At 45.1% G+C, this 21,297-nt stretch overlaps 1 protein-coding gene across 1 annotated transcript in view; it reads left to right on the top strand.

Annotated features, from left to right (window-relative positions):
- The window catches only part of LOC142589082 (uncharacterized), a 96,707-nt gene that overhangs the window by 19,889 nt on the left and 55,521 nt on the right, over positions 1-21,297 (top strand). Inside the window, exon 2 of the mRNA XM_075700866.1 lies at positions 12,170-12,294. Within this exon, the coding sequence (XP_075556981.1) occupies positions 12,170-12,294 (125 nt within the window). The remainder of the gene's footprint in view (positions 1-12,169; positions 12,295-21,297) is intronic.

Below are 21,297 nucleotides of genomic sequence, written 5' to 3'. Positions count from 1 at the left end.
CTCGTCTTGGGAACGAAGCTCACAGACGTCGGACGACAGCGATCATTACCTCTGAAGGGTCCCCCTTTAAAACCAGCCGCCAGCGACAACACCAGTACGTAACGTCACTGCACTCACCCTTTAAAACTAACATGCCGAGTGTAGAGGTCGCCACAGTTCAGCCCTGTTTGTTAGGCTGCTACCAGAGTGGGGCACCCCCAGCGAACTTTGTGTGTCTATATATGTTTGGGCCCAATAAAGGAGGGGCATTGCCTTTTCGTCTGAGCAAGTAGCCGTACCTGTCGGTCCGTCCCTGCGTACCCGTTCCCCGCGGAACTAACCACGCGACATGGTGTCAGAAGTGGCCGGATAGCGCCCCCTTGCCTTAGCGCCCACCTCATAGGAAGGCACCAAGATGTCCCTCGAGACCGGCGAGCCGCCGATACTGTACGGCGTCAACTTCCAGCCGCCGTCACCGTTCGACAATGCGAACCCGCTAACGTGGGCGACATGGCTATGCCGCTAGGAAAACTACGCAGCGGTTTCAGGACTAACGCAAGCGTCGGAAGTTCATGCAGGTACGCTCGCTACTGTACTGCATCGGCCCGAAGGCGCGCCCGCTTCTAGAGACCTTTGCGCTAGACGCCCAGTCGCTCGCTTCATACCAAGCCGTTGCCACCCGCTTCACTGAGCACTTCTTGCTCCCGGCAAGCGATCTTTACGAGTCGTCCGCAGATGCGTTCCACAGACGTGTTCAGCTACCCGACGAAAGCGTCGACACGTACTACGCTGAACTGCGCAGGAGGGTTAAGCGCTGTGACAATCAGTCAGCTGCTGTCGAGAAAAGGCTCGTCCGCGACCAGTTCGTCGTCGGCCTCTGCAACTCCCGTCTCTCGGACCATCTGTGCCGGAACACGAAGTTGACACTCCAGGACGCTTGGACACAAGCACGCGTCACTCCGAAGACGCCGACAGGGAAAAGGCGTTGCCCCAGAACGACACCGAGCCCTCCCGCGAGCTCAACCTCGACGCCACAAACGCTAACAAGTTCCCCTCTCGTCGTCGCTCCGGCGCTAAGCCTCGTTCGCCGCAGCCGCAAACAGAGCGCTCACGCGAGCCGTCCACATCTGAATTCTGTGCCCGCGCGCCTCATCAACGTTCAGACTACCCGGCTCGTCGCTCCACCTGCAACTTCTGCCAAAAGCCAACTTCTGCCACTTTGCCGAAGTATGCCGCTCGCGGAAGTTCAAGCAGTACAAGCTCAGCTGCGTTCACCTGCACGCCGTCGCGACGCCCGCCGCGGCAAAGTTCGTCGAAGTCACCGTTGACGACTACACAGCGCAGTTCAAGGTTGACTCCGGAGCCGAAGTATCTGCCGCTCCCAGCGACTTTCCTACGTTGCCCGACAAACTCGACGAAGTCGACATTCTGCTTACTGGCCCGGGAGGACAGCCACTGCGCGTGCTTGGCTCGTATCTGGCACGACTTCAGCGGCAAGGGAAGACAAGCTGTCAGCGCCTCTACGTGACCCAGTCTCTCACTGTGCCTCTTCTGGGACTGCCTGCGCTCCAAGCCCTCCAAGTAGTTCGATTTCTTGATCAACTCAAGACGTCAAAAGCGACGCTGCACGTCGAGCTCTTCAATGGATTGGGCACTTTCAAGGCCGAATACAACATTCGGTTGAAACATGATGCCGTACCTTTCTCACTAAGCGTACCTCGCACGATCCCCATCCCGCTGCTCGAGATTGTCCGCCGCGTGCTGGACAAATTGGAAAGTGCAGGCGTGATCCGTAGAAAGGACAAGCCAACAGCATGGTGCTCGGGTCTCGTCGTCGTCCGGAAAGGTGATGGTTCCTACCGCCATCGCTTCGACTTGACACAACTGAACAAGGTCATCCTCCGGGAACGACATATTCTACCAACTGTCGAGCAAGTCCTTGGCCTCCTCGGCGATGCAACCGTTATTTCGAAGCGGGACGCGACCGCGAGCTGCCACCAGGTGAAGCTCTCTAAAGATCCCCAAGAGCTTACGACATTCATCACCCGATATGGTCGATACTGCTTCTGCCGGCTCCACTTTGGCATCACCTCCGCACCAGAGTACATCCAAAAGCAGACGGCAAGAATCCTAAAGGGCCAAGAAGGAGTCACCAATATGCTGGACGATATTTTGGTTTTTGGATGCACCTGCCAGGAACATAACGCCAGACTGAGCCAGGTGCTATCTCGCCTTGCAAAAGCAGGTATCACATTAAACCAGGACAAGTGTCGTTTTGGGGTGCCCGAGGTCTCCTTCTTCGGAGTCGTCGTCTCAGCACAGGGCATCAGGCCAGATCCGGGCAAAGTCGAAGCAGTCAAAGCCATGGAAGCTCCAACCGACGTCGCTGGCGTTAGAAGACTGCTCGGAATGGTGAATCATCTTGCCAGATTCTTGCCACACATCTCGGATGTCACAGCGCCCATCAGAGCCTTACTGAATAAGTCTGCGAGTTGGGTGTGGCAGCACGAGCAAAAGGCAGCATTCAAGAAAATCAAAGAACTCTTGGTGCATGGCCAAGTACCACCCGTCGTACGCCACTACGGTGTCAGCAGACGCAAGCTCAGTCGGACTCGGCGCAGTTTTGCTACAGACGCAACCCTCAGGAGAGCGCCGCACAGTCGCTTTTGCTTCGAGGTCAATGACCGAGACCGAGTAGTGTTACAGCCAGACTGAAAAAGAAGCATTGGCAATGACGTGGGCTATTCAAAGGTTCGACGAGTTCGTCCGTGGCATCCTCTTCGACGTCGAGACTGACCACCTGCCACTCGTTTCACTTCTGTGCAAGATGGTACTGGACATGTTGCTGCCTCGTATTCAGAGACTACGGCTGAAGACCATGCGATACAAGTTCCGTATGCTGCATGTGCCAGGAAAGCTGCTAGACACAGCCGATACGTTGTCATGCATCGCCTACAAGCCACCCACCCCTCTAGACACTATCGAACTTATTGCAGCACAGGTAGTCTGCTGCACGTCGGAAGTCTTGCCACTCAGCCCTAAAGACGTGCGACAGGCCCAAGGGTCCTATGGTGAGTGCAAGGCCCTCGCTTCCTACTGCCGGCATGGTTGGCCACAAAAGACCGAGATCCCACTGCACCTCTCAAAGTACGCCTCTGTGGCAGACGAGCTCTCTGTCTGCGGCGGTGTTCTGCTGAAAGGCGCCCGGATAGTCATCCTATCGTCCCTTCGGCCAGCGGTATTGACGCTGTTGCACGAAGGTTATCAGAGAATCAACAGCGCCAAAGCCATAGCTCGGGAGTCAATTTGCTGGCCCGGTATCTCGACAGACATCGCCTCTCTCGTTGCCAACTGTGAACAGTGTGCTTCCACCCGTGTGAACTTTGCCGAGCCCCTGCTCTCGACGGCCCTACCTGGACATCCCTGGGAATTCTATGGAATGGAATTGTTCCACCTCAACGGCCTGACGTTCATCCTGGTGGTGGACTATTACTCAAGGTTCCCTGAGGTGGTGACGCTGAGGAGTACGACAGCTCAGGCAGTCATTGACGCTCTCAAATCCATCTTTGCCCGCCATGGAATCCCGCAAGAAGTCAGGTCAGGCAACGGTCCACCGTTCTCATCGCAAGAGTTCGCGGCGTTCGCAGCATCATACGGCTTTAACCACGGGACAAGCAGTCCACACTACGCTCTATTGAACGGAGAGGCAGAGAGGATGGTGCGTACAATTAAGGACCTGTTTCGCAAGTCAAAGGATCCTCTTCTGACTCTGCTCAGCTATCGGGATACTCCAGGAGTAGACGGCTTTAGTCCAGCCCAGCTGTTGATGGGGCGTCAACTCAGAACCAGAGTCCCAAAGCAAGGCTCCCAGCTCCGTCCCAACTGGCCGCCAACGAAAGACTTCGTCGCCAAGGATATGGCTTACAAGCAGAAGCAGGCCGACAACTACAAAAGGCACTATGGAGCTCGAGCCTTACCGCCACTCCAAACAGGTCAGCGTGTCTGGGTGCGACCTGATCAAGTGCAGGCTACGGTCCTCACTCCGGGGGCAAAGACCAAGAAACTACGTGGTCGAAATGGAGTGACGTGGCACCCTACAGAGCAACCGGCGTCACCTAGTGCCTTTTGGGCCTACTGCCTCCGGAGAGGAATCACCACCGCTGCAGCAAGTTCGCTGTCAGGAACCTCAGCCTGCCAAGATCGTGGAATCAACGGTCCCCATCGGACAGTCTGTGCAGCAGTCCCCTGCAATCAGGGACCGCAGTGACGGTGTGACGCGCACACGTTACGGCCGGCCTGTTGTTCCACCGCTCCGTTTGAACTTGTGAAACTTTTGACGCGTCTGGCTTCCTGAGTCCCTCCCGTCTAACCTTCAATGCTTCAAGGGGGGAGATGTAGAGGTCGCCAAAATTCAGCCCTGTTTGTTAGGCTGCCACCAGAGTGGGGCGCCCCCTGCGACATGTGTGTGTCTATATATATTCGGGCACAATAAAGGAGGGGCATTCTCTTTTCGTTTGAGGAAGTGGCCGTACGTGTCGGTCCGTCCCTGCGTGCGCGTGCACCGCGACGCTAACCACGCGACACCGAGGATGACGAGGTCGCCTTTGACGAAGATAGGTCCTCCTATTGAAACGCTGGTCAGCCTTTCTCAGGCACCTTATTCCTGTTTACAAACTTTATACCACAGTGTGCTATTCCATCTGTGAGCCCCTTTCTTGATTTTGAGCACTTGCTGAAGGATTTTTTGTTGGTGTGGCTGCAATTTTTCCACAAGCATTTAACATTACTCCGAGCTTCCTAGCAATTCCTGCCCCCTCCCCCCTCCAGCATTACCTAAACTGGATTTACATGGAATTGGTAGTTATGTCAGTGCAGCAGGCTAAGTGTTGCACAGCTCCTTAAGCTCACTTATGGAGTTCCCAAGCACATTAACCCAAAATTTATTACAAATGGTACTATGACCCCACTACGCTGAACTTTTCCTAGATGTTATCAGTAACATGACCTTTATTTAAGACAAATATAAACCAGGTGTATTTCCCCGAGGAGACACGGGAGATAAAATAGGAACCTTGGGTAACGCATGAAAATATACACAAAAAATGGAGTTTTCGAATTGTTTACAAGACCTATTTTTAGGCCACGAGCGAGAAAGCTTTGCCCCTTCAGACGTATAATTTCCTTCATTTACACTGATTTCGAAGGTTGCTGTTTTACGCCTCTGTAAAGCATTGCGGGTAACGGCAATATGACGCTCTGAAGCGCTTTAATTAGTAATTTTATAGAAAGACTGCAATTACCCTCGCCTGATTTATCATTTAGCCTTCATCCCACACAGCATTCTTTCATATTTAAAACCTAAATAACATGCCTAGCACGAAAATTTCAAAAATAACAAGTATTATGTCGTATTTTCAACTTACGCAATTAGATTATTTTCAGTATACATCACCTACAGAGTGCCTGCATTTGCTCTAAATATATTTATTTTTGTGTTTTATTCCTACCAGGGAAGAGAAATACTTTGTAAGAATTTCATATAATTCCTCTAAACTGGCTAAGAACGAGAGTCAAGGTATTTTCATTTAGCCCTCTAAATCATACGCACACTTTGCAATTTACCTTCAATGTCCCTAACATGGTTCAGAACAACATTCAGTTGGGCTAGACGGTGCATACTTGAACTAGGAAGAGAACAGCGCCAACTAAGACAATCACGACCAGGAGAAAGAAAATCAGACAGAAAAGCACTCTGCCAGAAAATCAAAGCGGCCTGCCATGGTCAAGAAACCATGCGCACACGAAAAACAAGCTGCGAAGCTGGAAGTAGTTCCGTATGTACATAGGATCGCCCACAATGCGAAAAAGGAGGCGAACAGACTCGGCGTCCCAGTCGTACTTTCGGCTCCTCGGAATCAAGCACGGCTCTGCGCCCGCGTGGCCAGCGAGGGTTCGAGGAGCAGCTGCAGCAAATGCATGGCAAGCAGTTTGTAAAGTGCTGCGCCGGTTTGGTATATTAAATACCATAGACCTGCGGTAAAACATATGTGCGCCAAACGGGTAGATGCGTAAATGACCGCGCAGCTGAACATGTGCGGTCACCGAAAGAACAGGGAGGTGCGCATCTTTCGCAACATTGCGCAACTTGCACTGTGTGCCTGGGCGCCAGAACGTTCACCACGGAAACAATGCCTCTACAGCAAGAAGTGTTAACTACGTTTCCGAGAGGTAAAGAGTCTTGACAGAAGCAGAGATACAAAGGCACCGTGTGAGTAATGCTTCTGCTACCCTCTTTAAAAGCCAACTGTCATATGAGGAACGGTCTGGCAGATGATGCATTGTGGTCCTTGTGCGCACATCTGTGATTTTCCTTATATTTCCTCTTTTTAAGTGAATAAAGATAGATTAAGTTCGCGCTTGTCCTGTGTCGTTCTTGCGCAGGCTATTGTCTTAGTTGGCGCTCTTTTTTTTCTATGTCATCTCCCTAACATATCTCAGTTACTCAAACTATGAACTTCGTGACTAATGCCGTTTATCCGTCAGAAATTTTTGAGAATGTGCATTTGGAATGTTTGATCGATATTACCTGTATTTTTCAATCCACAATTTTCTTAATTCTTCAGGTGGCCAGATCGCGAAAGCTTAAAACTTCTGCCACCGGTAAATAGTGTCATTGTGACTAGTGCCAAAAATTAAAGATATTTCCTTTTGCATTCGATTTTTTGGACGCCGTTTTCTTGGGACACCTTTATTAGATTCGATTCTAAAACATGACGATTCGAGCATCGCTAGTGTACACTTTCTTATGCAATTAATTTTGCAGGCAAAGTAGCCGATATTGAAAGCACATCTTTTCCTTAGTGTGGCACCACATAAAATCAATTATTTGAAGCTTGGCAATATATTTTAACATGTTATCTTTACGTACTATATCTGAAGTGGCTATTCTGAAACAAAAAAGAAAAACGGCCCTTACTGTATATGTTTTCGACAATAGATCACCTGTGTGTAAAATGTAAGGCATTTAGCACACGCAGACTTCATGTTGCTTGCTGTTTCGCTTTGGTAGCGGAATGCCCCGGCAGCGGTAACTCCCCTGACCTTTCAAACAGCAGCCAGCAAATGCTAACTTGTTGGCTGAAAAACTGAAATAGCTGGTGCGCTTATGCAGGTATTGCACCGATAAAGAGTAATGCTTGCACCTCAGCGTCCCCAAATTGGAAAGTCAGCTTATGCCGCCATAGTGGAAAGCTCTGCGAAACTTTTGACCATCAGGGCTTTTTTTTTAAGCAGTGCTCAAGTACACGTGCATGCTGCGATTACAAAAATGTGGCTGCCGTTACCGGGAATCGAAACCGCAACCTCGAGCTCAACAGCGCCACACTTTATCCCACTGAGCCACCGCACAGGGCTAGGGCGCGGCAAATAAATAAATCTAAAGAGGTGCAGAAAAGGTTGAAGAGAGAGAGGTGCATTTTTTCCACGTACGATTCAGGCTCGCCTAACTGTGATGAATAAGCAGTCCCGTATGTCATCCTAGGCATGATGCCCAAGGACGTCATAGATGGGCACTGCAACCATAAATTTCGGTTTTCTGGGAGTCGCTTGCCCAGGTTTATTAAGCTGTACTTATTAAGGGTGTCAGCGCCTTGCGTGTCTGATGGCGCTTATGAATTCCTCTCATTGTGGCTGTAAAGTACCCTGCCTTTCTTCGTTAGGAAGTTTGTTTAGAATGTACAATACTCTGAATAGGTATTTTTCTAGTCACTAACGCGATTGTTGTGATAATTTACCTACGTGATCGAAGAAATTCTCCAGAAATACCTTAAATATTGTGTATTTTTGATTGTATTGTATGTTATTGATTTGCGAACTTATTTTCTTAAGCCGCTAATATGTACATTGACTCTCGGTTGACATAACATTATTGGACAGAGTAAATTTATTCCGATGAGAACCCATTAAGGCCCTTCAAAAATCTTTTGGCTAGTTTAAATATTTGTGGCACTCACCCTCTTTTCATATTGTGACTGCATTGTTAAAGATTTCACAATTGAGCTATAATATTTGTAACGCTACGCTGGTGCACTGTTAAAGTCCCATGGGCCAGAATGCGGGCAATAACCGTTTAAGGTCCTCAAAAGTATGGTGCTTTTGTAACTGGTTAAAGTATAATTTCTCAGATCAATTGGTCAAATGACACTTTATGCAGGCCGTGTAGCAATACAATAGTAAAACTACGATTTTATCTTAAGTGAACTAGTTGAACCAGATACCTGGGCTAGTTGGAATATATGAACATATCATTAATTTTCAGTGCTTTAAAGAAAGAGGAAAAACTAAGAGAATAAAGATGAAAGGTCAGGTAGGAGACTGGTTCCAACGCCTCCTACCTTTCTTGTCGCTTTCCTTTTTCTCTTAATTTTTGGTACTTCGTTAAAGCACTTAAACTGCATGAAATGTCGAGTGATAAGTTTATTTGCAAGTATTCCTCGTTTGGGGGGTTCTTTTTTATCATTCAAGCATGTGGCGTATTATTCAGGCAGGTAAATCGGAAGGGTGTTCTTATTGCCTTTCCAGCGACAGAAGCGTGGCTAATATATCATTTGATAGTGATGAAGGCTTGATATGTTACAATGGATGTAGGTGTACAAGGGCAAACCATTCAGCATTTGGTTCAGTGTTTGTTTTTTATACTTGTAATATGACTTGTGGTCGGTCAACCAATGACATCTTTGTTGTCGCTTTCCACATTCTCCCACTTGCTTTACCGTTAGCGATACAATCGTGTATAAACGATCTCTACAATAAAAACTCTTCATAGTGCATGAAACTTTTTTTCCGCAAATTTCCACTGTAGATTTAGGAGTGCGAATTGCGCTAGTAGGATGCGGTTGAAAGTTGTAAAACAAAGCCCAGCGCTTACTGAAAGAAGGAAGAAAAAAAATCGTGACCCGAGCGTATGATTTCGTTTTCCGTTTTCGTTACTTGTTTACGAGCTCTGTTATGTTTCCACCCATAAACAAATGTTGGTGCAATCGCTCTACCATTTATGTACCTGCAGCCATTCCTTGACCATTTGTAGCCTGTAAACTGTGCTCTATCAAAATACGGGTAAAAAAATTGGCTGGGGCTGAGCTAAGGTTAAGCCTGGATATCTCCAAGCTAAAAGGTTCGGTAATGCTTATTGTTTAGCTTATGGTTATGCTTTATGATTTGGCCTATGGTTATGCTTACGATTTAGCTTATGGTTATGCTTTATGATTTAGCCTATGGATATGCTTACGGTTTAACTTATGGATATGCTTATGGTTTAAGTTATGGATATGCTTACGGTTTAGCTTATGGTTATGCTTTATGATTTAGCCGATGGTTATGCTTACGGTTTCACTTATGGATATGCTTTGGTTAGCTTACGGTTATGCTATACGTGTGCCTTCTGTAGTTATGCAAATTGCTTATCAATGATATATACCATAAGTTATGGAGGATTATTAAACTTCTTTATTCATCATTATTGGGCACATCGTCTTGCGATTTCTGTACAGCCATAAACACAGCCCTCTCTATCGGCAGTATCACTCTCTTTTCCTTCCATCTTGAATGCGCGCGCCTATTCTCTGGCAAGCGGTTATATAGTCGGCCTCCGCGATAAACACGCGCTTGCGGCGAACGTCAAGCGATGACGCATAGCGTGCGGCAGTGGCCACCTGCGCCGACTCGGTTCACGCTTACGGAGCCAATTCTGGCATACGCCGCCTCGCACGAAGCGCGGTGTTGACTAGCGTAGTGAAGCTTTTCGCTTCAAAACTACCATGTATGTTTTGAAAGCAAGCAAACCCTTCAAGCATACACATAGGCCCAGCATTATTTATGAAGCACACCTGCACTTATTTTCTCGAGAAGCTATGAACATGGTGTATAGAAAATGTAATGTATTAGTCATTTAGGGCATCCTTCCGTAAAAATTTCAGGCATAACTCAGCTTCGAAAATGCCTAAACGTGATAAAAAAAATAAATCATTGTATTTGGAAAGATTGGATTCGCTTTGTAGACGATCGCAAGGAAGAACACGGGACAGGCGCAAACTAACAACTGAGGTTTATTTGAGGGAAACACTCAAATATTATTTCATGCAAGCGCAGGCGCATCAGGGTATCAGCTGCAGATAAGAGGAGAAAACCAAAATAAGAAAATACCAATGTCGTGGCTCAGCTAATGATATTTTCTAGGAAGCGTGCGCCCGTATTGTAAAGTATGATCGACGTGTCACTGATGCGTGCTTGTGCCTTTTTTTATATAATATGCCTCTAGAGTTTCCCGTGCTTTTTTGTTACTGCACTTGCGGAGGATCTTAATGTCGTTGAGCAGAGGCCATGCATTTATGATCTAGGCAATGCATGGCCTCTGCTCAACCAGGTTAATATCCTGCGCAAGTGCAGTAACAAAAAAGCACGGGAACTTCTAGAGGCATAATATATAAAAAAGAAGGGACAAGCACGCATCAGTGACAGATCGATCATACTTTACAATAGGGAGGCATGCTTCCTAGAATATAGGATTAGCTGAGCCACGCGATTGGTGTTTTCTTATTTTGTTTTTTCTCCTCTTATCTGCTGCTGATACCCTGATGCGCCTGCCCTGGCATGAACTGATATTTAAGTGTTTCCCTCGAATAAACCTCTTTGTTAGTTTGCGCCTGTCCTATGTTCTTCCTTTTGATCATCTACAAAGCAAATCCAATCTTTCCAAATACAATAAATCAACTTGCCCAACAACGCATTCTGCTAAAAATAAATCAGCTGAGCGCGCAGCAGCAATTTCTGTGTTCGGGGCTTCTAGAAATATGACGATTCGTCAAACAAATAAAATAAACAGCTGAGGCAAACGTACAGTGTGGTCTTTTTGGCGAGATCATTTTTAATCATACGGCATGCTAAAGAAAATATTATGCTGCTTTCCTAGTTATCTACAAATGAATACACTGCCGTATTTTCCAACCTGCACTGGACCAAATGGATTTCACGGGGTTGCGTTTGCTGAGATGTGCAGAGATGCAGAACCATTGCTTAAGAATCTTAAAAGTCTTAACACTGTTAGAAGTGTTAGCATAAGCGGTAATTTTGCAGATTGATTGTTTCGTGGTTTGGGCGGGGTCAATGTCTACTGGATTGACTAGGCTCTACTACTTTCGGCATCGGAAAGTCCATAGCAACGTTTAAAAATAAAAACATAGTTCGGTGGCCCAATACACGTGGGGCTGCATGGGGCCGCCAAAATTATCGAACGGCGTGCTGTAAGACTTGTGATTTTGGTGATCCTCATTTTGGTTCTCTATGTGGTCCATGAAGTTTTCGCGTAGTTGTCCAGGTCTCCACAGGCGATGCAATAAATGTATATCAAATACTTGCCTGCTTCAGTCTACCCCGCTTATTAAGGATATCTTTGTGCCCAGAATAGCGATGTCAGAAAAATATGTCGGATAGGTTAATATTTCAGAAACAAAGATGCTCTCAGAGCTTGCTTCCGTCGTTTTCTTTACAGAGAGTACGCGAATATTTTGTTTCCATATAAAGAAAACATAATTTTTTCCCTTGCCCACATACAAAATCAACAATTTCGAAACTGTTATTCCTTTAAAGCGGCAATTCTGTCTAAGCGGTTTCTGAGTATACGGATTTTATCCTACGCAGACATAGAAAATGTATTTGTGGTTGGCGCAGGCATTGATGTCTGACGCAGTAGCACTTACGTGTGATTGCGTCTTTTTATGCCCCGCACTTGTAGTCACAATAGCGCCATTGTTGCGTATGGTTGCGGTCTATAGCATGTTGCAGTTCTTCAATTTACCGATTTGGACTTGGATGTGGTACCTGTGGCAGATTCTGTTTTTGCATACCTTTCAAACTAGGTCTTTGTTTAGTTCCGCAAATTACTAATTCGAACAGCAGTAGCTTGCCCATTTATTGCCTTTCAGCAGCTTGTGTAATGTAGCACGTGCGTCAATCCTTAAAAAATACCTTCCCCAGGTCGCGCTGACACCCTTGAATAAGGCTGCGTTCAATATAACGACTCGTAATTCTAAAAGTAAAATACGCCTAACGAATGTTATCAATAAGAGAAAGCATGAAAAGTATTCTATAAATCTGCGAATGCGGGAAAGCTGAATTAGCTTGATCTTATTTCTAGGTTTCGTGTCATGCCAACATCAGCAATGGCACCTTGAAGTATCCCTTTTTGAGGACGGAGAACACCAACATCCCGCAACTTCCTCAAGAGCCAAAGAAGCTTACTTCTCCGAAATTTTCAATGCGGTAAGATGCAATAATTAAGGGAAAACGAGACATCCACCCAACTGCAGCGATTGCTGCAAAGCAAACCCAAACGGTTTCCTCGAAAGAAAAGCCTGGCAGTCGAATAAAAATTCGTCCTCGTCCGCGATACGAACCTCCGACAACCGCCTTTTCGGGGCAGCCGCTTTACCATCTGAGATAACCAGGCGGCTAGCAGATTACAGGACGAAGTCGAATTTCTTAATAATTCGACGCAAAGACAATAGTCTGGCGTAATAGTTCGGCGAAAACCCGCACGGTGGAGAGAGATTTTTATGGGAAAATGAAACATCGATAAAATCGTCACAGTTGCTACAGAAGAAAGCAAGATACAATTGATCCCGTACCGTGTTTGACGCAGTATACGGAAACGGTAAGTTTACTCATGTATAGATAATACATTGAGTTGCCTACGCCTATGTGTGATGCCTTGAGACAAAGAGTTGCAGGACTACATGCGAATGTTGTGCCAGTATATATATATATATATATATATATATATATATATATATATATATATATATATATACGGCGATTGCAAACATATCATCTAAAATACAAAGCATAAAAACGCAAAGAAACGAATTGCAAGAACCAATCGCCACGTGACAACAACACGTCACCCAATATGTGCTATGTCACCAAGCAATCACACACACAGAAAAAGGGAAATAGGGACGTACTAGTAGAAGAAGGGACAAGTGACGGGCTACAAAGACAGGCAACTCAATTTGCCTACACATTCATTCAAACCACATGCGACGGTATCAAACTTACAGATAAGGAAGGATTCGCGGGCTTCTCTATCATAATTCGAACGAAATCCAGATTCAAGCAATCTGCCTCTCAATTTATTGAATATATATATATATATATATATATATATATATATATATATATATATATATATATATATATATATCCCTTTATATATAGATCAGCCCATTACAGTTTGCTCTGTCAAATAACAGGTAAAGTCATGCTAACGTCAGTGAAGTCCTGTTATTTGGCAGAGCAAGCTGTAATAGGCTCATTGCAATAGCCATTTTGGTTGGTGATGCTGTCCGCCGCCGCCGCAGCCGATGTTCGTAGCAGCTATCACCGGGAAATAGAACAAAGAACACCCAGTTCCCGCCGGGAGCGAACCCGGGTCGGCTGCGTGGGAGTCAGCTAATCCACCACTGATCCACGTCACCTTCTTTTTCTGTATTAGATAGAAGCAGCGCTTGCGAGCATTCCACGAAAAATGTTCCATAAACGCGTCCTAGCTCGCGACGAGACACGTGACGATGCATGCGTGCCGGTTAGCGTCGATGGGTGGACATTTCGCAGGGCAGCTGCATATTATTACAGTGGGTAAAATGCCATGTAGCAGATGCACAGGCAGCGGTGCAAGGCAGTTGACTTGGACTTCAGAAAGAAAAGTAATTTTAAGGAGATTTTTCAAGAATGATAGAAAAAAATTATGCACCTGATTACCTCAAGCTGATTAGGTGACCATGTCACCACAGCGTTTCATGCGGGATCCCAATAAAACATTATCATCATTATCATTGTATGGTGCCACTTGCCTTGCGATGTGAGATGCACGCCGCGTAGCGTCTATACATGCGCCCTCAGCATTGCACTTGCATATTACTACAGCAGGAGACACCTCATGTAGAACTTGCACAGGCAGCGGTACATTGGAAAGGTAGATTGAAAAATTCTAAAGGAAGGTAAATATTCTGGAGATGTATGTATGTTGATCTAGTGAAAAACATGTGTATGACATAGCTGAATAATTCAAGCAAGCAGACTACACTTTTTTCCGTCCCGTTCCAAAGGGGATCCCATTACATCATCATCAGCCTTAGCATCGTATCATGACATTTGATACGAAATGTGACATGCGCACCGCGTACCGTCAATAAGTGTAAACTTTCCATTGCAGTTCTGTTATATTCCACCAGGTGTCCCGACATGTGGTAGTTGCATATAGCAGTTACATGCTGCGCATAGGTGGACCTGCACCTCAAGCAGGCTAGGTGGCTATTTGTCACCACACCATTCCGAAAGGCCTGTCGATAAACCATCATTATCATCGTCATCAACAGCAACATACCATGCCCGCGTGCAACCCTTAAGAAAATATGAGACGAGTTTCACATGAGTCTCGCGAGTTTTGACATCCCAGTCATCAGATTTTCTGAGCAGTTTCTTTGGAATTTCCTTATCTATTCGTAATATCATTCTAAAACATATTGACCACCGTCTTTCTGTTGAATTCTTGATGAGTCTTTTTCTTGTGAGCATGAAATGTCTTCCTAATGTACGCTCCAAAGAAGTTTCTTGTGACTTTCTGATGTCTTCCTACTGAATCTCTAATGAGCTTATACATTAGACTGCTCGTGCTCATGGCACTCCTATAACAAAATTGGCAACCATGCGTGGCAAAATTTTCTCATGTGTTCCAATGGCAGTCAGACCTTATTTAAACATGTTTCCTGTGCACGACTGTCTTTGGTGCTTGATATATGCAGCTTGTATGCATGTATGTCCAGCGAAGATGCAGCACTTCTGACAAATGTGCATATGCTGCATGTTAGACATTACTCAACGAATTAAATTAAACAAAAACATTTATTGGACGTATCAATGCTTCCTGAAATGCAGAAGGAGGTTAAATGAAACGAAACCACAGTATCAGTCTGGTTTTTTCCTTTCATTTAATCTCGCTACTTATCATTGAGGAGAGGCTGCTTTTGAGGTGGAGGGTCGACGTCTTGAAGCGAGTGCATTTGTACTCTGCATGGTAGAAAGGACAGAAAATTCACAAAACTTCGCAATAAACCACAGAAATACACGCTGTATCACTTGCTGCAGAGCGATCTGGAGATGTTATATGTAGTTCTGCAAAATATTTGTGATGTCGGTTCACACAAAGTTGTTGAGGAACCATTGTGTGGCCTTTGGGTGCAGCAGTAACTATAGTAAGTAGAAATTGCTGTACAAACATGCAACGTGGATCAGCTTTGGCGTGTGTGCATGTTGTGAACTACTTCAGCAATATCGGTTTCCACTCGACAAAGGACGGCAGTGCCTGTGGATTGCTAGCGTGAATTAGAAAATCTCACTAATTACTTGGCAAGGAAATGAGCATAGGAGTGTTCGTGCATGGGCAACCCAATGCATCTCCGAGACATCCAAATGTCAGTCGTTATAGAATATTTGCCTCAGCTACCGGCACAGTTCTCATACATTCCAAGCCTACTATGTCATGTCTCTGTTGGCCTCCGGTGTGATAGCATATATCCCAATGAAGAAATACACCACACCATGTCTGGTGTTTTTATCGTTTACACTCGGGCGAAGCTTTCAGAGGGAGGGCACAAGTTGAAAAACAAATGCATAGAAGCATGATAAACAAACTTGCATAAAAAGAATTTAAGAAATAAGCATGGTGATTGCTATCCCACGTCATTAGAGAGTATTCATCTTTGTCATGCAATCATAATGAGCGTTGACTGACACGTCCCATTTTTGGATGTGGTATTCCTTACAAATTTTGTTGTATCAATCGGTTGCCATAGGCGAACAAAACAGATGAACAATCTTAATCCAGTGCACAGCTTGTGACAATGCGTGGTCAAATGAGACGAGCAAGCTGGTCCTTTGAGTGAAGTTTGGTGCTTTCCTAGGCGCATGCTGAGGCACCGGCTAGTCTGCATGCCCGATGTACTTTGGACCAAATGTACACGTCATCAAAAGAATAGACTGCACTACCCCTGATAGATACTAGACAAATTTTGGGTATCTTTAAGTAAGCAAGCCTCCAATGCCTGGGCTCCTTTGTCAGTTCACTTGTGGACTGCTATGCACATATATTTCCAGCAAAAATAAATTCAGAAGCATATGCACAACAATTCACAACTGAATTGAGAAAGGCAAGGAGGCAGGTGAGGCTTGCTTGGTTAAAGATAGCACCAAATTAGTCCAGTACGCGTCAGAGGCAGTGTACTGTATTCCTTTCACATGTGGTAAAATGTACATAGGACAGACTGGCTGTTGCCTAAATATGTACCTATAAGATCACTATATTTCACTCAAAAGACCAGTATACTCGTCTGAATTGGCCACACATATCCGCGATGGGGCTTCAGGCCGGATTAGGATTGTTTATCTGTTTTCACCCATGGCTGAAAATTGGCAAGAGAAATCAGTGAGGCACACCACATAAATAAAAATAAATGTGAGCCAGCCCCCATTATCAACGCACGAAGAAAGGCATCCTTTGTAGATTACAAGGGATAGAAATTAGTCTGTGCCTATTCACTTACTTTCTTCTTATGCAAACACCGTTTATTGTGATTTTATGCCTTTGTATTACAACTTCTGCCTTCCCTTTCAAATTGTGCACAACACAAGCGCACACCCAGTGCTATTTCTGTTAATCCTGCCATCAACTTTAACAGTCAGTTGTTGGCCAAGGTCATGTTGTATGGCCCCCTTTCCCTCGCTGCGTAAATTTTGTCATGAAAAGTTACATGAACTGACCGGCAAATTCAAATCGACACTGCAAGTTTCGCCGAGTAGACGCGGCTGGTTCTCAGAAATGCACAAAACAGTGATGTGCATCTGTCGGCATCCTGTAGTGTGTGCAAACTAGCTGCGACATTGCTGCAGTATACATACTAACAAGTGCTACAATGCCTACCCGCCTGAATGGGGACAGCTTGCAAAGAATATGAAGAAAGTGAGAGAAAATACTGGAAGCTTTTCAGAAAACACCTCTCACTACTTAAGTAACTGAAGCACAATGAATACTGGCCTTCATATTCCATTTCAAGAAATTCGAGTTCATCAAATATGCATTTGCCAGTGCCAGTTATTCTGAGAACATAAAGGAAATAATTGCAAATATCAATGTTAAACAATGGTGTGCAAACTGTGTGCTTAGGCCTGTGACATATATGGCGCACTACACTTCGAATTCTTAGATGGACAAAAAGTGCGCGTGTGTAGCATAAGCAGAACGGAAAATATGGAAATATATGCTACAGCATAGGAAAGAGTTCCAAACAAATAAAGCCAAAATAAAAAAGAAATGTACGGTGTAATAGAAAAAAAAATAAATTGAACTTGCAGCCAAGCGATTGATACGAGAACATCAGCGTCAGGACATGTGAGGTGTAGTTTTAACAGAACAAGATAATGTATGCATAATGTCTACAAACACAAATGAGCGGCAAGTGGAATAAAGTTGCATAAATATTAGGCATATTTGGCAAGCTGCATTGAGTAATATGTCGATAAACTTATCCACTAATGATACCGAGATCATACTTTTGTAAACACGTACACCTAATGCATACCTGACATGTCCATATAGATTACACGCCGTGCTGCTGCAGCCATCGCCTCTGGCCATGTGGACACTTGTGGATCACGGCTTCACCACTTCAAACAGAATTCCGTGTTAACTTATAGCTGTGGCACAATAAGACTGTCACATCGTGAACACATGCAAGTAGCATGTAAAAACAGTCCCGAAAACAATGACTGCATGGGTGCAGGGTGGCACAGAGCACAAAGTTGATGTCACTGATGAGTGTCACGACCTTTTCAACAAAGCAAAATTTCACACGCAGCAGCAGCAGCGCAATACATTATTGTTTGTTTACATAGCAATTCTAGAGTTTTTTCATGACTTTAAGCAACTATCCCCTGTAATGTTTAGTTACGTCAAAGTTATGACCACACCACTTGAAAACAAACCTGTACCAGTAGCACGCTGTGATTTCTCACATTTTCCCCCTAATATTTCTCGTAAACCGAAAACCTTGTAAGCACAGATTATTTACAACGTCGAATCATTTATAAGCGAGAAATCGTAAGAATCGGGCTTGAGGCAGATGAGTCGTTGTCATGCGACTTCAGCAGAACAGCGGCGCGCGTGATGAACACGATTATTTCCGAACGTAATCATTCTGATCGAAAGAAAACGCTTATCAAGATTTCCAATTCCGCACTATGGTAATAAATTTGCACAACTAAACTCTGGCACCAAGAAAGTATCGGCATGGGTTTCACTGTTGTCGTGGGAGTTTCTTACGTTCGCAAGGCACCCTTTGCCCACACAAGAAGCACACACAACATGTGTGTAGTTAGCAAGCACGGTTACTCACCTTTTGAATGGTACGATGCGGTCGAAAACCACCCTCCCAGTTGCCGGTGCTGCGATGTTACTCCCAGCATACATGCCGTTCCATAGTCGACAAGCAGTGGCACGCTAACAATACACATTATTTCTTTGCTACGTCCAACCAACTTTCCACGGCAGCCAGAGGCAAACGGAACGCACTACACGGCATGAACATCGTTGGTCCACATTTGGCTGGCGCGCCACGCATAAAGGCGAGTTTGTAGCGAGACACAAGCTGTCTTTGACAATTATGCGGACGCGAACTAAGTCACATCTCGTTACAGCAAACACAAAAACACACGATCAAAGAAGCATATTCTTGCAGCTCACACACCAACCGACTCGTTGTAAACAGAGCGGCAGACTAATTGGATGGATGCTATGAGCGTCCGTCTTGAAATGCGGCGGTGAGACGCGCCAACAACAGGTCGCATGGGTCCAGCCAATGCCTCCGCCAGCGTGATCTGAGGACTTGTGCGGCTGCCTAACTTCGCATAGCTGTTGCAACAGAAACAGAACCACAGTAAAGTCTATATTATAAGCTATAGATTGGCATAGAAAGAAAGTCTATAACGCATTTTCAATTTCAATCGCTTCTGCTATCTGCAGCCAAAAAAAGCATGGCCTTCGAGATCTGAAAATGTTATCCCTATAGAAAGTCGTCGCTGTGGCGTTATTCGAACGATTTTCACTTTCGTTACCTCCCTTAAAGACCGTGAATTACGCATTTCGCTCCTCCCCGTGCTACCAGCGCCGTCACTTCGTTTTAAATAACTTCCTGATTTCGTTAACATCAACTGTATAGCCTCAAACAATGTTGACGTGATCTCCGAGGCACAAATGTGGAGTATGCGATGTTTCAGTTCCCGTTTCAACATTGCCATACGCAAAGCATGAGATCTGCCCATGTGGCACAGTTTGCACCCATGTCGTCCGTGTCTTGCTTTCGTGTTAGTGTGTTTAATGTGCGCGGGTTGCACTGCTGTCGTCCGCGCCTTCTGTGTTGATCGTGCGCCCAGCGAACATTCCACGAAAAACCCACATGTCTCGGCAGCATGCATTTGTCCTATGTGGTATATGCCAGAAATGTGCGCTGGCGTACGATTTGCTTGCAACCAAGTACTACAGTGCGTTCCAGCAAATAGACACTGCCGCTTACACGCAGTTTTTCTTGTCATGATCAAGTCAATCTGCACAATTGTTGGTTGCCACGTAACGACAAGTAACACAGCCGAGAAATCAAACAGCGCAGAACAACGCATACACTATAGGTTTGCACTGTTTACCAACTATGATAACGCGGTATCCCGAACTCACAGTGCGCTTTAAGAAGAAAAGAAAATGGCGTCGTTGTTTTGTGCCTATAGCCCTGATAAATCGGAATCGTTTGCAGAGTACTCGGCGCTCACACTCTGTTATATCGTGTTCTTCATTTTTGTCTCTTAGACTGCCCCCAACGATGAATCTGAACCACTCCAACCAAAGGGCAAGGGTTCGAGTGTCTTAAATAAATATATCCTAATTAACGGTACATTAATTACCATCGTCTTCATTAAGACCGATGGTCATGGGTTCCACTCCCATCAATAGCCTTGGTCCCGAGTGCTTTAAATAACTATACCTTAATTAGCTGTACAATAATTACATCGCCTTCATTAACACCAAGGTTCGTGGCCACGACTCCCACACAGGATCATGGGTTCGAGTGTTTAATTAACTATATATTAATTAAATGTACCTTAAGTAACATAACATTTAACAACAAATGTTGTGGGTCTGGGTGTCTTAATTGACTATGTCTTAATTAACACTCTCTCAATTAAAATCACCTTCAATAGCATCAAAGGTTGCGGGTTCGAGCGCCCTAATGAACTATATAATAATTAACTGCACCTTAATTAACATCTCCTTCATTAACACCAAAGGTCAAGGGTTCGACTTCCAGTAAGGGTCGTATACGAGTGCAGTAATTACCTACATCTTAAATTACTCTCTTAATTAACGGTGCCTTAATGAACACCAAAATTTGTGTGTTCGTAGCCTTAATTACCACCATAGGTAGTGGGTTCGACTGCCATGAAAGGTTGAGAGTTTGTCACCTCTTTGTACATCATGCGCTCAAGCCGACAATGCCGGATTTTCTGCCTCATGAGCCATTTATTGCTATTGCATTACAAAGTATTTTTCATGACTTGGCATCGTACACATTCATATATGATGTACTTTGACATTATCAATAACAAAAAAAAAGCTGTATGCTCTTCTCATCAGAAACCATAGGTGCATCGTGATTTGTGTCTCTCATGTACGTGTGATACCAAAAAAAAAACATTAGACGATGCATTTCTTGTGAATGTCTGATGCCACATTAGGAACACATAACGTTGTCTAGAGAAATTTATTGTTCGAAATGCGAAAACACCCGTGTGCTTAGGTTTACGTGCACGTTAAAGAACCCCAGGAAATCGAAATTTCAGGATTCCCCCACTACGGCGTGCCTCATAATTACAAAGTGGTTTTGGCTCGTAAAACCCCATAATTTAATTTAATTTAATTTAGAAACGCATTGTTCATTTTGATAAATATACATATGTGGTATGTGCGCCAAGTAGTCTGGATACTTGTGCTTACTCTTCGGTACACGTTATGGCACCTCCTTGCAACCTACGAACCGCTGCTGAAGATGTCAATCCAGGAGCTACGCGCGCGGCGCCAACTAGGCAACATAGGGCTCAGCAGACCGCTGCGCAGAGAGCAGCACAAGCCGCCTCAGCAGCTTGCCGATGGCGCCGGGAGGACAC

Source organism: Dermacentor variabilis, chromosome 7 (assembly GCF_050947875.1).
Source record: "Dermacentor variabilis isolate Ectoservices chromosome 7, ASM5094787v1, whole genome shotgun sequence".
NCBI classification, from domain to species: Eukaryota; Metazoa; Arthropoda; class Arachnida; order Ixodida; family Ixodidae; genus Dermacentor; species Dermacentor variabilis.
This window is presented reverse-complemented; position numbering and strand designations above follow the sequence as displayed.